The sequence below is a fragment of the Manihot esculenta genome, chromosome 13 (assembly GCF_001659605.2).
Source record: "Manihot esculenta cultivar AM560-2 chromosome 13, M.esculenta_v8, whole genome shotgun sequence".
Lineage (NCBI taxonomy): Eukaryota > Viridiplantae > Streptophyta > Magnoliopsida > Malpighiales > Euphorbiaceae > Manihot > Manihot esculenta.
Genome location: NC_035173.2, coordinates 8,001,136 through 8,016,723, shown reverse-complemented (window position 1 = coordinate 8,016,723; position 15,588 = coordinate 8,001,136). Strand labels below are relative to the sequence as shown.

Here is a 15,588-nt window from a genome sequence, read left to right as displayed (position 1 = left end):
GGGAACAGTATAAGGATGAAGTGTGTCAATATTGTAATCGAGACGGTCATATAGCAAAAATTTGCTAGTGGATTCCACAAAACAAACCGAACAGCCCAGCTCAAGCTCTTACTACACTCACATTGGATACTGATATCGTTGACACTGATTGGGTTGCCGACTCTGGTGCGTCGAACCATATGACAGGTAATAAACACTTGTTACATAGGCTTAATGATTACTATGGACCTGATTCCATAACCATTGGTGATGGGACTTTTCTTTCTATCGATGGTATTGGCACAGCTACCATAGAACAAAAACAAAACTTTCCAATTTCGAATATTTTATCAGTTCCTGCTTTAAAAAAGAATTTATTATCTATAGGCCAATTAACTGATGATTATCCCGTCAACTGTGAATTCTCTAATGTTTCTGTTTCTGTAAAGGATCGACAAACGGGACAGGTACTGCTACGAGGGCCACTGAAACATAATCTTTATATTTTGTCAGGACTCCCTAAAGCCTATTTTTCCAATCGGTATAAAACTGGAACAGCAGACATATGGCATCAGCGGTTGGGACATCCTCAATCATCAGTAATTTCTATTTTATTTAATAAGAACCTCATTCATGTTCAAGGTTCCTTGCATTCTAAATCTTTGTGTGATAGTTATCAGTTAGGCAAGTTGAGTAAATTTTCTTTTAGTTTGTCAACAAATAAAAGTTCATCTATGTTTGACAAAATCCATTGTGATTTATGGGGACCAGCCCCTGCTCTATCTTATGCTAAGTTTAAATATTATGCTTATTTGGTTGATGACTACTCTAAATACTCATGGCTCATACCCTTGCGAAAAAAATCTGAATTTTTTGTTGCATATAAGGCTTTTGAACAATATGTTTTTCGGCAATTTGGCAAAACAATAAAAGTTTTTCACTCTGATGGTGGAGGAGAGTTCTTAAACACTGCATTATCTTCACATTTTCTTGCACAGGGAATTAAACATCAGGTATCGTGTCCTCATACACCAGAACAAACTGGCAGTGTCGAACGACGACATCGTGTCATTCGCGAATTAGGCTTAACCATGCTATACCATAGTCATGTGCCGTTGTTTATGTGGGTTGAAGCATTTCAGACAGCTGTTTTTTTATTAAATAGGTTGCCTTCTTCTGTTTTAGGACATGAAACACCCTATTATAAGTTGCATAACTCTCACTTTGATTATAGTTCTCTGCGGGTATTTGGTTCAAAATGTTTTCCGTATATATGGGACACCAAAAGACATAAATTTGATCCTAAATCGTGCTTGTGTGTTTTTATAGGCTACAGTGAAAAGCATAAGGGGTACAAATGCTTCAATCCCAAAATAAAAAAAATTATAATTTCTCGTCATGTGAGCTTTGATGAAACCATTTTTCCTTACAAATCTACATCCACTAATAAACAATTTGATGTTCAGCTCATTGACTCATGGTTACCTTCCATTGAAACTAAAGTTTTGTCTCAAAGTTCTGATGATAGTGCAGGGTCATTACCAGGAAATTTCCCAGCAGAGATTGACAACTTGACCAATAAAAGTGGACCTTCACTGCTGCCTACTCAACAAACAGAACCGATCATATCAGCAATACCCTCTGGAAGTGTCGTTCATTCTGTCGAATCACCTACAGCACCAGAACCGTGTTCAGCAGCTCCCATTCCACATCAAATCGAAGACGATGCGCTGCCCCTCGCACTTGCAGTACAGGACCAAACTGCGTCAACATCTTCCACAGCACCCAATTTATCAGTAGCTGCTTCACCAGCAGGTGCTGACTTCTTATCTGCTCGTCAAGTCCGCAACATCCTAGAAACTGATACAGCGTCCATAACCAGCCCACCAGCCTTGCCATCGGCAGATATTGTAGCAGATGCATCAGCAACTGTTTCACCACTTGCACAGATAGCTCCAGCGTCTTTTTTGCCTGACGGTGATCCTTCTAATCAAAGTTTGATGTCAACAGGCTCAACATCCGCTGAAATGTCAGAGGTCAGATACAAGAAGAAGTGCTACAACCACGACATTCGATGGTAACCAGATCGCAGTCAGGTATTGTCAAACCCAACCCCCGATATGCTTTACATGTGTCTTTGTCTTCAGATATTCCTCCAGAGCCGAAAACAGTCAAAAGTGCTCTTGCACATGTTGGCTGGAAACAAGCTATGATTGATGAATACCAAGCTTTACAATCTAACCACACATGGACTCTTGTTCCCCGACCCACAAATGGGAATATAATAGGTTGTAAGTGGGTTTATAAGGTAAAACTCAACACTGATGGTCAATTGGATAGGTTAAAAGCTAGACTAGTGGCCAAGGGGTTTCATCAACAGGATGGGGTAGATTACACTGAAACCTTTTCCCCTGTTATAAAACCAGGAACCATTCGGTTAGTTATATCTGTTGCATTGGTGAAAAATTGGCCGATTCGTCAATTAGACGTTAAAAATGCGTTCTTGCATGGGTTTCTTACCGAAGATATCTATATGGATCAGCCCCCTAGTATGAGAGATTCTACCTACCCGAATCATGTATGTAAACTCCAGCGAGCTTTGTATGGCTTGAAACAGGCTCCGCGAGCCTGGTTCAATCGGTTGAGTATGTTTTTAATTGATTATGGTTTTTCTTGCAATTTAGCTGATCCATCTTTGTTTGTCCTGCATACATCGGCTGGTATATTGGTTTTATTTATATATGTGGATGATATGTTGTTAACAGGGTCTTCCATGGCTCTAGTTCAAACATTTTTGCAGGTTTTAAGCAAGGAATTTTCTATGAAAGACCTAGGATCGTTGCATCATTTTCTAGGAATACAAATTCAGCCAACGAATTCTGGGTTACATTTGAATCAAACTCGCTATGCCTATTCCATTTTGGAGAGAGCTCAGATGGTCGAATGTCAGCCGATGCCCACTCCACTTGTTCAACGTACCAATTGTACTACAGAGACGACACCACTGGATGATCCCACATACTATCGTGGTCTTGTGGGCTCGTTACAGTATTTGACACTTACACGACCGGATTTGTCTTATAGTGTAAACTTTGTTTCACAATTCATGCACAATCCAACTATCTCTCATATGAAATATGTTCGTCGTATATTGTGGTATCTTAAAGGAACCATTCATTATGGTCTTTCTTTTAACAAAGATACCTCGCTTGTTCTTCGTGCGTTTTCAGATGCAGATTGGGCAGGTTGTCCGACCACACGACGATCCACTACCGGCTACTGTACGTTTCTTGGTTCCAATATCATTTCCTGGTGTGCCAAGAAACAACACACCGTTGCTCGCTCTAGTACTGAGGCAGAGTATCGGTCCATGGCTCACACTGCAGCGGAGCTCACCTGGCTTGAGTATCTTCTCAAGGACTTGCAAGTGTTTCCTGAAAAGCCGCCTATTTTATATGGTGATAACCTTAGTGCATTGCACTTAACCATCAATCCAGTGTTGCATTCGCGAAGTAAACATGTTGCTCTTGATTATCACTATGTTCGTGAACGCGTTGCTCAAGGAGTTTTGATCACGAGATACATTCCATCAGCCTACCAAATCGCTGATATATTTACAAAGTCCATGACAAAAACTCGCCTAGCACAATTTCGACGCAAACTATGTCTCCACCCTGGCCATAGTTTGAGGGGGGATATTAGATCAGGGAGTCATAAGGAAGATTCAGTCTCCCAGGAGTGATAAGGATGCTGTGTTTTAGGCTTGAGTAAAGGAGATATAAGGTGAAATCTGTAAATATTTTATATTTGAATGTGTCTAGTGGTTGAGATTCTTAGGGTGATTCGTTCCCTAACAAGTGATAGGTCTTTCGTTATTTACGGCAACTTCTGTTATTAACTCTCTTATTTAAAGTCGAATGTATACTGTAAAGAATATACAACAGAGGCTTCTCTTCAATAAAATTACATCTTTTTCACTTTGTTATCTAGGAGACCACCGGGCAAGTTTTCGATGAAGACCCTCCGACACTCAAATCAAATCTGGAAATTTCATGGAGTTAAAGAGAAGTAAAACAGAGCAGAGAAGAGAAAAAGATAATAGTTCTGGATTCTCCCTGCGTGACCGCCAATGAGAAAGAAGAGATAAGTCCCTCTTCCGAACGGGAGAGATCCCCTCTCTTTAGGGTTAATCTGGTGTATAAATACTTTTGAATAAAATTGATGCCCCTGGTACCATACTCCCTTTTGATGGGACAAGGATGCTTATACAGGTGTGTCAGGCAGTACATTAATAATATGACTATAGGACAATAAATGCAGAGCTAACCGGTTCAACCCTTCTACATGCGCGCTCATGATTCTTGTGCTAAACCAAGGAGGCGATCAGCTCAAAGGATCTTTACTCTATTTTCAGGTCGTGCCGAGCTCATCCAACCTACACAAAAATGAACTCTTCCAGGTTACTAAGGAGGCGTTCAAAGTCTTGTTGTAGTACAGACTTTTGAGAAGGTCGGTGGGTCAGTCCAACTAGATGGAAAGGCTTTCGAAACACGTGTACAAGTGTCACGATCTTCAAGAGTCCTATTTTTTATTCTCTCACTTTTTCGAACCGACCTACTAATTCGACGCTACCTATTCATTTGGTTGATACTTATGAATTTTAAAAAGAAGTGCGATCAATAGAATTAGTCAATTTAGTATAAACCAAATCGAGAGAGTAAATTTTATATCTTAATAGTCATCTCTTTGAGAGATCTGATTTTGGTGATCTTTTTTATGAAAAATCTGATCTTGTAGTTTCTTCCTTTGAAAGTTTTGACTTAGTGCTCTGCCTTTTCCGACCTAACCTTAATGGTCATTCCTTTTAGGTCTCCTTTCGAGCATTTTACTCTGAGTTGTCTTCTGAGTTTTAAGCCATGGGTCTTTTAATAAGCGTTTTAGTTTAATTGGTTTCACTAATGGTTTGGTTCTTTGCTAGGCTCTCTGGACTCTTTGGTTTTCCATATCATTCTGGACTCTTTTGCGGTGTATATGATCCAATACATTATTGCAGTCTACATTTTCTCCACACACACCACCAGGGATCATTCATCACCAATAGGATCTCAATTAGAAGTTAGAGATGGATTGTGGCTTCTTAATGAAAAGTTTTGCAGCTTTTTCAAGTTTTGTGGGCCATTGTTACCTGTTTTAAAGAAGGATGAGCTGGTCTTGGATTCCCGGTGAAGTAACAATCTTGTTAATGATTAGACAAAGCCTTGTTGAGAACAGACCAACGAATCATTCACTTGTAAAGATTTTAGTCTCTTTGGAACTTTCTATCAATTAACATCATTGTTATGGACATCCTGGGACCATTGTGTGTTGTAAAGTGACAAACTTTGCTGTAAAAAGTTTCTTCTCCTGGAATTCTCAGTAAAGGGATGATACTGTTTAACAACTCATCAGTTCATTTGCTTGCACAATCACACAAGCAATGGATCAAGCAAAAGGTATATAGTTTGAATAGAAATAGAGATCATAAGAGTAACTCATTCACTTACATAGAATTCATTGACATATATGATGAAAAAATGGTTTGAAAATCAAAGCAGATGAAACAAATGCGGCCGATATACTCTCTCAGCATAATTTATAAGAACTCTCATCAATGAATTTTTTTTTCTCTTACAAGAACAAGACCAGCACACCTGAAACTGCCAAAACAAACTGAATCCAACCCAAGTTGATGATTCTGTATGCCGAGTTAGGAGGGGAAGTTGCTGGAGCATGTCTTCCATCTGTCAATTCAGATGATGGAGAGTCTGCAGCAGAACTAATCTCAGGAGCTGGTGCTGGGGCAGGAGTTGGAGGTATATCAGTACCGAAAATTGCCTCTGGCAGAAGCACCCTATCAACTTGATAGATTGCAACCGGATCAGTGGAATGTACACTACTGCTAACTTTAGTTTTAGACCACCCTGAATCAAGATGGACAGTTCCAGAAACATCTGTAAAGTTCAAAGCAAATTCACCAGCACCAGCAAATGTGCTAACTGGGCTTAATTGGCTAAGGTTCTTGAAGTCTGCGAGCGAATAATAATGCGGCAAGGCATGGAAAAGAATGACTTGTTTGAGCTGGGCTTGAGTGAGATTTGATAAAGAAGGCTTCTTAAGAGATGAAAAGGCATTGTCTTTGGGTACAAAGATGGTAATACCTTCTTCTGTGTTGTTGGCTTGATTTTGGAAGGTGTCAATCACTTTGGTGGATATAAGGTAATTAAGGAAAGTGTGGAATGGACCAGCAACAGAAAGCAAATCAGTGAGATTCACATAAGGTGGAATTGGTGCTGGTGCTGGAGCTGGAGATGGAGTTGGAGGCAGGATTGGTGCAGGAGGACTAGCACCTTTTTGAGCATTTGTTGGTGAAGTGACCAGAAACAGTAGTGTACTACTGAACGTAAGAAGCATGGAGAGCTCCATGGTTTTGAGAGGGCTTATGTATCAATTTGTGGATCACTCTCCAAATTCCTGCAATACCCAAATGCCATCCATGCTTAAATATTCCTAGTGACGGGAAATTTTGGCAATTTTTCCATATAAAGATGCAATTTCTAATGTTTGCCAGTGACATGAAAATCTAAAACAGAATTACTCTAAGAGACACTAAGCAGAAGCCAGATCTTGATCAGCTCATCATCAAAACTGGACAAAAAGAAAAGCTCTAATGCTAATTAAATTCAATGTGGAAAGCTTGAAAATGGATCCAAGAGGATGGCATTTTGAAAATAGTGGAAGCAAATATCACAAGAAGATAAGAAACCCTACTTCTACAGCTCAAGAAGGTCCAATGTCCTTGCCAAAACAGAGATAAAAATCTCACTCCAATGTCAGTACACTTCGTTTTTCCACAAGTTCACCTTTTGAACCTCTGTTCCCTCACGAGAAATTAGAGAAACTTAAGAAAGAAAAAAAAAAACAACCACAGCCACACAATGCACATTAACACAAAGGAAGCAAACAGATCTACAGACCAGCTCACCCAAAAGCAACACCTCTTGTGAATCTGTGATTCAACAAGAGCATAAATTTTCTTAACCACTACAAGTAATGGGGAACACCCATTAGCAAAAGAAATCATCCAAAAAAGAACAGCCAACAGAAATTCAGTAAATCATTAAATCTGAAAATGGTACTTCAAATTAGTACAAGAAAAAAGAAGGGCAAAAATGAAAAGAAATGCAATGAGAGCAAAAATGGAAGTACACTGACCTGACGAAGAGGAATTTGAGAGAGAAAGAGAAATGGAAGAGATGGTGGGAGATGCCAAAAATGCCAAATGCAAATTGGAATGGAGAATGGGAAGAAGGTGGTGAGGCTATATAAAGAGAGAGAAGTAAAAGATAAAACTGTCTATTAACTAGTCTTTCTACATCTAGATTATTTTAAATTTTTTTATAATATAATTAAAATAAATAATTAATAAATTTAATATATTTTTTAAGATTAAGAGATTAATTAATATTGAGAATAAATAATAATTTTCATCTGTGTATCAGGATAGCATGGACTGAGGTGGTTGCTTTGAGTTCCCAAAGAGAGGAAGGTGTTTTCTTAGAGGGCAAAATAACTTTAGTGCATTGTTGGAAATGCTTTCAAAGCAAAAAAACAGGTCCCATGTAGGGTGGTCTTTCTTAATCAACCTTTCAACTAATTATTTTTTTAATCCCTCACCATTCCCAACTCTTCCACTTCTACCAATTTCTCATTTAATGATATTTTACCCTTTCAGTAACAGCAGTGTATTCCACATGCCAAGAAAAGATAAATTTTCTGGATTATAATTTAAAAACGTAAAATATATTTTAATATTTAAATTTTAATATAATTAACAGAGCATTTTTTTTAAATATTAAATCAATTTCTTTATTTTTAAAATTTTAATCTGTCTAAATTAAATATCTTTCAATTCGTAAGATTTATTAGTCAATTTTAGGGGAAGAGAGGAGATTAAATGAATGGAAAAAAGAAAGCGAAATTGAGAAATTCGGAAGGGTCAAAGAGTGGGGGCCCACCATGAGAATTGGACCAACCAGAATTCGGCTGTTTGATTGGTGCCACTTGTCTCCTTAGTTTTACCATTTACACGACATCGTTTGCACATTCTCTCTCACTCCACCGACGCTCTCTATAATCCCACAGTATAATTGTGGTAATAAATTGAGAAATTATTAATTAGTCTTTACAAGAAAATTTATTAATTAATTTATTTTAATTTTCATGATATTGTAAACGAATAAAATATATAAATCAAAGGCAACGAAATCTCAACGGGAAATCATTACCACTATTATTTTTTAATTTTTAAATTTAATATATGATTTGATAAAATAAATAATAGTATTGTTAGAGCTAAACTGGGGAGGAGTAGGGCATGTGAGTTGATAGAAATTTGTGGTCAAATTGAACATAGATTAATCTATCAAATAAATAAATGAAAGAGGAAGGTTGGATTTGTCTTGTAATGAAGGAAGGAAGGTATTATGGCAATTTCGAGACCCACCAAACTGGCTAGGATTTTGGTTTTGTTTTTTAAAATGGAAAGTGGCACATGGGTCTTGTTTTAATTAATATTAATATCAATGAATTATCGTTATCAATAAAATTAACAAGCTAAGCTATTAACAAATTACTTTCTAAGTTTTTTTTTAGTCTTTTTTAATTTGATACTCTCATTTTTATCTTTTTTTTAAATTTAATTTTTTTTTTCAACCCATAAAAGACGATTTACGTCAATTGACTATCGAAAAATAAGAAAATATTGTTGTTTCTATTAAGAGTTTCAGAAAATATTTTGATCGTCACTTATGATTTCTGTACAGTAGGGAGATTTCTCACATACAATTCAATATATTTTATTTTTTATGGAAACAAAAGCTTTTAATTCCCATATTGTAATGACCCGGAAACCGGTACCCCTTAGTAACGGTCCGAACCATCACTGGTACTAGGATCCAGATCGGCTTAAGGCCGCCGGGACCCGTAGTCAGCCAACTATACTCTCTGTGTACCTGATAAATCCCATACATGATACAAAACGACTCAACAATCCTGTAAAACTCTGTAGGCTTAACTGCTGCTACTCAGATATGTCAATCTGAAATGGCCCTCAGGGCCTATACCAGGGACTACTATCTGCTGTGGGTCAAGGGATTGAAACCCTTTTAATCTGTAACACAATCCACTGGTATCACATCAAAGCCATACATTAAGCCTAACTCACACATTTCTCATCAAGAAACGTAAAACAGGATTCTTGTACAAGGGATTAATCATACATCACACTGTAGCACTGACACTAGGGAAAGCATAAGTCTATCCAGTATATGACAGTACATATCTATACATTACATTACAACTAATCTTTTAATTACATCATGTCCACTATGCTATTACAACCAGACATTCATGCATAACTTTCCTCTGTACTCTTGCTGACTTTGACTTCCTATAGCTATCTCAGAACCTGCAAAACTGGGGTTAAGGGAGTGGGATGAGCTCTAGAGCCCAGTGAGGAGGAACAATAAAAACAGTTCATTCATTACATGCTTTTATGAAATGTATCACATCACAAACATATCACCTCAAGGATGAATTTGTCACCAATAGCCCATCACTGTATACATATAACAATATGTCCAACTTGCCAGGGGCGATTAGGCCTCACCTGGACTTCTCTTACCTGGCTCTATCACAAGGCCAACTATGCCAGGGGCGATTAGGCCTCACCTGGACTTCTCTATCTGAGTCAGGTCAAACTGTCTATCTCATAGTACCAGGAGCGACCTGAACTATCCAGGGGCGACCTGGTATGGCTATCTCATGCCATATCTCATCTGATCTCATAGTATCTCACTGATATCAGGGGCTATGGATCATCCAACATTCATCCATACAAATACAATCTTATGCAATGCAGCATATTCGTGAATTCTAATGCAACACAACCTACTATATAACATGGCATTTTATGATGCATGGATCATGTTAAGAGCATGTCATTTCTCAAGATAAAATATGTAGTTTAGTTCCACTCACCTGTAGCCTCTGCTTGGCTAACTCTGGGCTAACTAGCTCTGGACCAACTCTAACTCTGAAGCAGCTACTACTGCTAAATACCTCGTTTTCTCGGGTCCAATCCTACAATGGAGGACTTACATGAGGTACCAAACATACGCTAGTCAACAGATAAACATCTCTTAGACAACTTCCCAAAACCCCTCTAAAACACTTCAAAACATGCATGCAAAACAAGCAAAGGAAAGCTGGACAGGGCACCTTCGGCAGCACCTTCGGCGGCCGAATGTCTCCTCCAGAGACGAAAGTCAGGCATGTTCGGCGGCCTAACTTGGACTTTCGGCGGCCGAACCTGAGTTCATCCAGAACTCAGTTTCGTGCACAAGGACGCCTGCCAGTCCCTCCATCACCTGCTCAGCCCTCAATTCATGCATTTAACCCCTCTACAACGTGCATAAACACTTTAACAAGCATAAAGGAGCTTAAAACAACTTAAACTCCAACAAAACAACTAACACAACATATAATCATGCTTTCACCATTAACACATCAAAACTAACCTAAACATGCAACTCATGCATACACCCCCATAACCTCTTTCAAAAGCTGTTAAAACTCATTAAAACAAACTGAAAAACGTCCCTTACCTCCTAAAATCAGAAGAGGAACAAGCAAACTCAGCAACTCCTCCTCCAAAGCTTCAAACCCTCACAACTCTTATTTTCTCTCAAAAACATTCAACTCACTCAAATCACGACCAACCTTCTGCCTAAGCTGATAAAAGCTTGCAGATGAGTCATGGGAGACGTGGCCTTATCTTCTAGCCTTGATCTGGAGGCAAACACCTGGCCCAAATCACGGACTGAGGAGCATGCACAACTAGCCGACTTCCTCAGCTTCGGCTGCCGAAACTGCATGCAAAACCATGCAACTTTCGGGGGCCGAACTTAACCTTTGGGGGCCGAACATTGGGCACTTTCGGCGGCCGAACTTTAACATTCGGGGGCCGAACCTGGCAAATGTCTCCTTTGCCCTTTCTCTTCAAAACTCAATCCGGTTTGATTCAAAACCTTTAAAATACTTGAAAATATTTTAGAAAACCTTTCTCTTACCCTTCTAGAAACCTCTGACATCCTCGAATTCCACCGGACGGTAGAAATTCCGATGTCTGAATCTGCCGGGTATTACATTCTTCCCCCCTTTAAGAACATTCGTCCTCGATTGTTCACACAATAAACACATATGCAAATAAGAAAGTAAGGAAAGCCTAACACCTTCCTCTGCAAAGAGACACAGAGATTACTGATGGAAACCCTCTCGGGTTATCTATACTTCCTAACTCTGTTGCCCTGCACTACTTACTCTGTGTTCACACTTTACACTAATTGCTAACGTTTCTTTCTCTTTGATTCTTCTTCGCTGTCTTCAGACTCTTCTGTCCTTGCCTCTAGCTTTACCTGTCTATCTATTGTAACCGAACTTGTCTGAGAGAACTTGGCCTCGATGCCGTATTCTCATAAAGTCTACACTACGTCATAGATAAGGGGCATGCTTCTCTATTTATTTGCTTTTGCTGCGCATTTTGATCCTTGCCCGTCTTCTCTTTTTTTCTTCGTTTGTTTTTTCATCTCCTGGCTTTCTCTCTTTTGATTCCTTTCTACCTACACTGGACTATTCTAGCACTCAGATATCAGACCTACCTTGGAAAACAACTGGTTTCTGCCAGCTGATCCAACCGATCGTCAGTCGGAAGTAAGGACTTGTAACTAAACTGGTCAACGACTTTGGATTGAGTGCAACTAACATCTACTCTGCCTCACCCAGAGTCGTTGAGCAGTTTTACCCCTTACCTCTGTTTTCGACGTTTCACTACAACTCTGATCTCAGCTCTATTCAATTGCTTTTCTCTACCTCTCAGCACATAGTGTCCGAATCTCAGATCTATCATCATCAATTCGACATGAGAACACCTACTCACAACTAGCACTGAACTAACACTGAACTCAATTGGCAGACTAACTCTGCCGCTGATGGCTTACACCTGGGTCTATTGACCTAAAGAGGACAGTCTAGTCCCTCACAGCACAAAGAAAAACAAAGCATCAGAGTCTCTAAGAGTAGACACATCAAAACATATGGAAGTGAAACATACCTGTCACCGCCATGGCCGATGTGTCAAAGCGAAGATCCGTGCTGGTACTGATGGACCGTCACCTGGGGAACCTGTGGAAGAAGGAGTGATCTCGCTCCCTCTGCCCAATGCCAAGGCTAAAGCTCCTGGCTGAGTCACTCTGTCTGAGGCTGTCTGCTGGGACTGTGTTATCAAAGTCGCGGTGGAACACTCACATGCTATGTGCCCCTCTTGTCCGCACCTGAAACATGCTGTTGTCCCTACTAAACAGACTCCCTTGTGCGGCCTACCGCACCTCGGACATTTGGAGTTGTTCAAACCAGAGCTCGATCCCTCACCTATTCCCAGACCAGACTTGATCTGCTTCCAGAACTTGTTCTTCTTTGATCGTCTGAGGCCTCTACCTCCCTTCTTCCTTTCTATACCAGCCTCATGTAGAGGGGAGAGATTCACATCACTTGTCCCTGCAAGTTTGGCACTAGCTTCTCTCTTCTGTGCCATATCTACTATATCGTGGAACCTCTTCCTTGTGCTATCTGGAAAAGCCCCTTCAGCAAACTCTGTTGCAAACTGCTCCCAGGATAAGCTTTCGACCCTCGGGTTCACATACTGGTTGAACCATTCCCTTGCCTTTTCACATTTCAATGTGACCCCTGCCATCTGAATGGCTCTACGCTCACTGGCTCCCAACTCATCAGTTATCATCTTGACCATTCTGAGATACTCAAAAGGGTCATCACCAGTCTCAAACTTGGGAACATCTAACCGCAAATAGTCTGTCATCTGTACCCTACTTCCTCCAGGTGAACTAGGCTCAGGTATTTGGACAACTGGGGCTACTGGTTCTACTGGTGGTGGAGGAGGTGCAACATCCCCTGAGGTAGGGTGTGCTAAACGTGGATAACCAAAGAAGGGTGGAAACATGGTATACTGTGCATGTGGCGGTGGATATGGCGGATAAAAGGAAGGATAGGGCCTAAAGGTGGGATATGGGTGATAACTAGGAAACTCTGATGTACCTCTCATCGGGTACTCTGCCCCCCACTGGTAGGGTGGATACTGAGGTGGAACAAATCTCGAGGCCTGAGTGCCTCCTTGAGACTCACCCATATCTCCTCCTAACCTGCTCCTGCCAAAGCTACCATCTCTGCTCTGCACATCCTCCTCTAGGACTCTCCTAAACCCTGACATACCACTCTGCACAACTCCCCTTCTACTCTCATCACTAGACCTTCTAGGGTCCCTTGATATACCTTCTCTGCTTAAACTATCTGATGTTGCCTTTTGCAGAACAGGGAGATGAGCATCCATGTCCTCATCCTCCGACGGAGCTCCAGTCAATCGAGCAGATCGACGAGTTCCTCTCATCCTGCCTCTGACAAGCACAACATCACACAAAATAATCATCAACTGATCCATGTGAGAACACATGAATCCACAACACATATCAAGCATACCACTCATGCACATATCAAACATAGCAATAATGCACATGCAGCTTATCATGGCATTTCACATCATCATGCAGAACAGGACTCCACATCCTATCCTAGTGGACATGAGTTTACTTATTGTGCTTTCTTTCCTAGACAAGACAACACCTCTTTCTGATGTGAGAATCTGATCCTTGAGCATCTTTGCTCAACACACCGTACTCGAAGAGCTAAAAGTCTGACATCTTAACCTCTTTCCGATGTGAGATAGCTCTGATCCCTGAGTATACTGACTCAGCACATCGTACTCTAGAGGCCCTATGCTCTGATACCAATCTGTAATGACCCGGAAACCGGTACCCCTTAGTAACGGTCTGAACCATCACTGGTACTAGGATCCAGATCGGCTTAAGGCCGCCGGGACCCGTAGTCAGCCAACTATACTCTCTGTGTACCTGATAAATCCCATACATGATACAAAACGACTCAACAATCCTGTAAAACTCTGTAGGCTTAACTGCTGCTACTCAGATATGTCAATCTGAAATGGCCCTCAGGGCCTATACCAGGGACTACTATCTGCTGTGGGTCAAGGGATTGAAACCCTTTTAATCTGTAACACAATCCACTGGTATCACATCAAAGCCATACATTAAGCCTAACTCACACATTTCTCATCAAGAAACGTAAAACAGGATTCTTGTACAAGGGATTAATCATTCATCACACTGTAGCACTGACACTAGGGAAAGCATAAGTCTATCCAGTATATGACAGTACATATCTATACATTACATTACAACTAATCTTTTAATTACATCATGTCCACTATGCTATTACAACCAGACATTCATGCATAACTTTCCTCTGTACTCTTGCTGACTTTGACTTCCCATAGCTATCTCAGAACCTGCAAAACTGGGGTTAAGGGAGTGGGATGAGCTCTAGAGCCCAGTGAGGAGGAACAATAAAAACAGTTCATTCATTACATGCTTTTATGAAATGTATCACATCACAAACATATCACCTCAAGGATGAATTTGTCACCAATAGCCCATCACTGTATACATATAACAATATGTCCAACTTGCCAGGGGCGATTAGGCCTCACCTGGACTTCTCTTACCTGGCTCTATCACAAGGCCAACTATGCCAGGGGCGATTAGGCCTCACCTGGACTTCTCTATCTGAGTCAGGTCAAACTGTCTATCTCATAGTACCAGGAGCGACCTGGACTATCCAGGGGCGACCTGGTATGGCTATCTCATGCCATATCTCATCTGATCTCATAGTATCTCACTGATATCAGGGGCTATGGATCATCCAACATTCATCCACACAAATACAATCTTATGCAATGCAGCATATTCGTGAATTCTAATGCAACACAACCTACTATATAACATGGCATTTTATGATGCATGGATCATGTTAAGAGCGTGTCATTTCTCAAGATAAAATATGTAGTTTAGTTCCACTCACCTGTAGCCTCTGCTTGGCTAACTCTGGGCTAACTAGCTCTGGACCAACTCTAACTCTGAAGCAGCTACTACTGCTAAATACCTCGTTTTCTCGGGTCCAATCCTACAATGGAGGACTTACATGAGGTACCAAACATACGCTAGTCAACAGATAAACATCTCTTAGACAACTTCCCAAAACCCCTCTAAAACACTTCAAAACATGCATGCAAAACAAGCAAAGGAAAGCTAGACAGGGCACCTTCGGCAGCACCTTCGGCGGCCGAATGTCTCCTCCAGAGACGAAAGTCAGGCATGTTCGGCGGCCTAACTTGGACTTTCGGCGGCCGAACCTGAGTTCATCCAGAACTCAGTTTCGTGCACAAGGACGCCTGCCAGTCCCTCCATCACCTGCTCAGCCCTCAATTCATGCATTTAACCCCTCTACAACGTGCATAAACACTTTAACAAGCATAAAGGAGCTTAAAACAACTTAAACTCCAACAAAACAACTAACACAACATATAAT

The 15,588-nt window shown here is 40.5% G+C and overlaps 1 protein-coding gene across 1 annotated transcript; it reads right to left on the bottom strand.

Moving 5' to 3' along the window:
- Positions 1-5,484: 5,484 nt before the first annotated feature.
- LOC110607992 (fasciclin-like arabinogalactan protein 7) lies at positions 5,485-7,383 on the bottom strand. Its single transcript, XM_021747186.2, has 2 exons — positions 7,231-7,383; positions 5,485-6,489 (listed from the first exon to the last, which is right to left on the bottom strand). The coding sequence occupies exon 2, from the start codon at positions 6,439-6,441 to the stop codon at positions 5,647-5,649; it is 795 nt and encodes a 264-aa protein (XP_021602878.1). The 5' UTR covers positions 6,442-6,489; positions 7,231-7,383; the 3' UTR covers positions 5,485-5,646.
- Positions 7,384-15,588: the final 8,205 nt, after the last annotated feature.

Coding starts and splice junctions, on each gene's coding strand:
- LOC110607992 (XM_021747186.2), bottom strand. CDS start 6,441: ATGGAGCTCTCCATGCTTCTTACGTTCAGTAGTACACTACTGTTTCTG.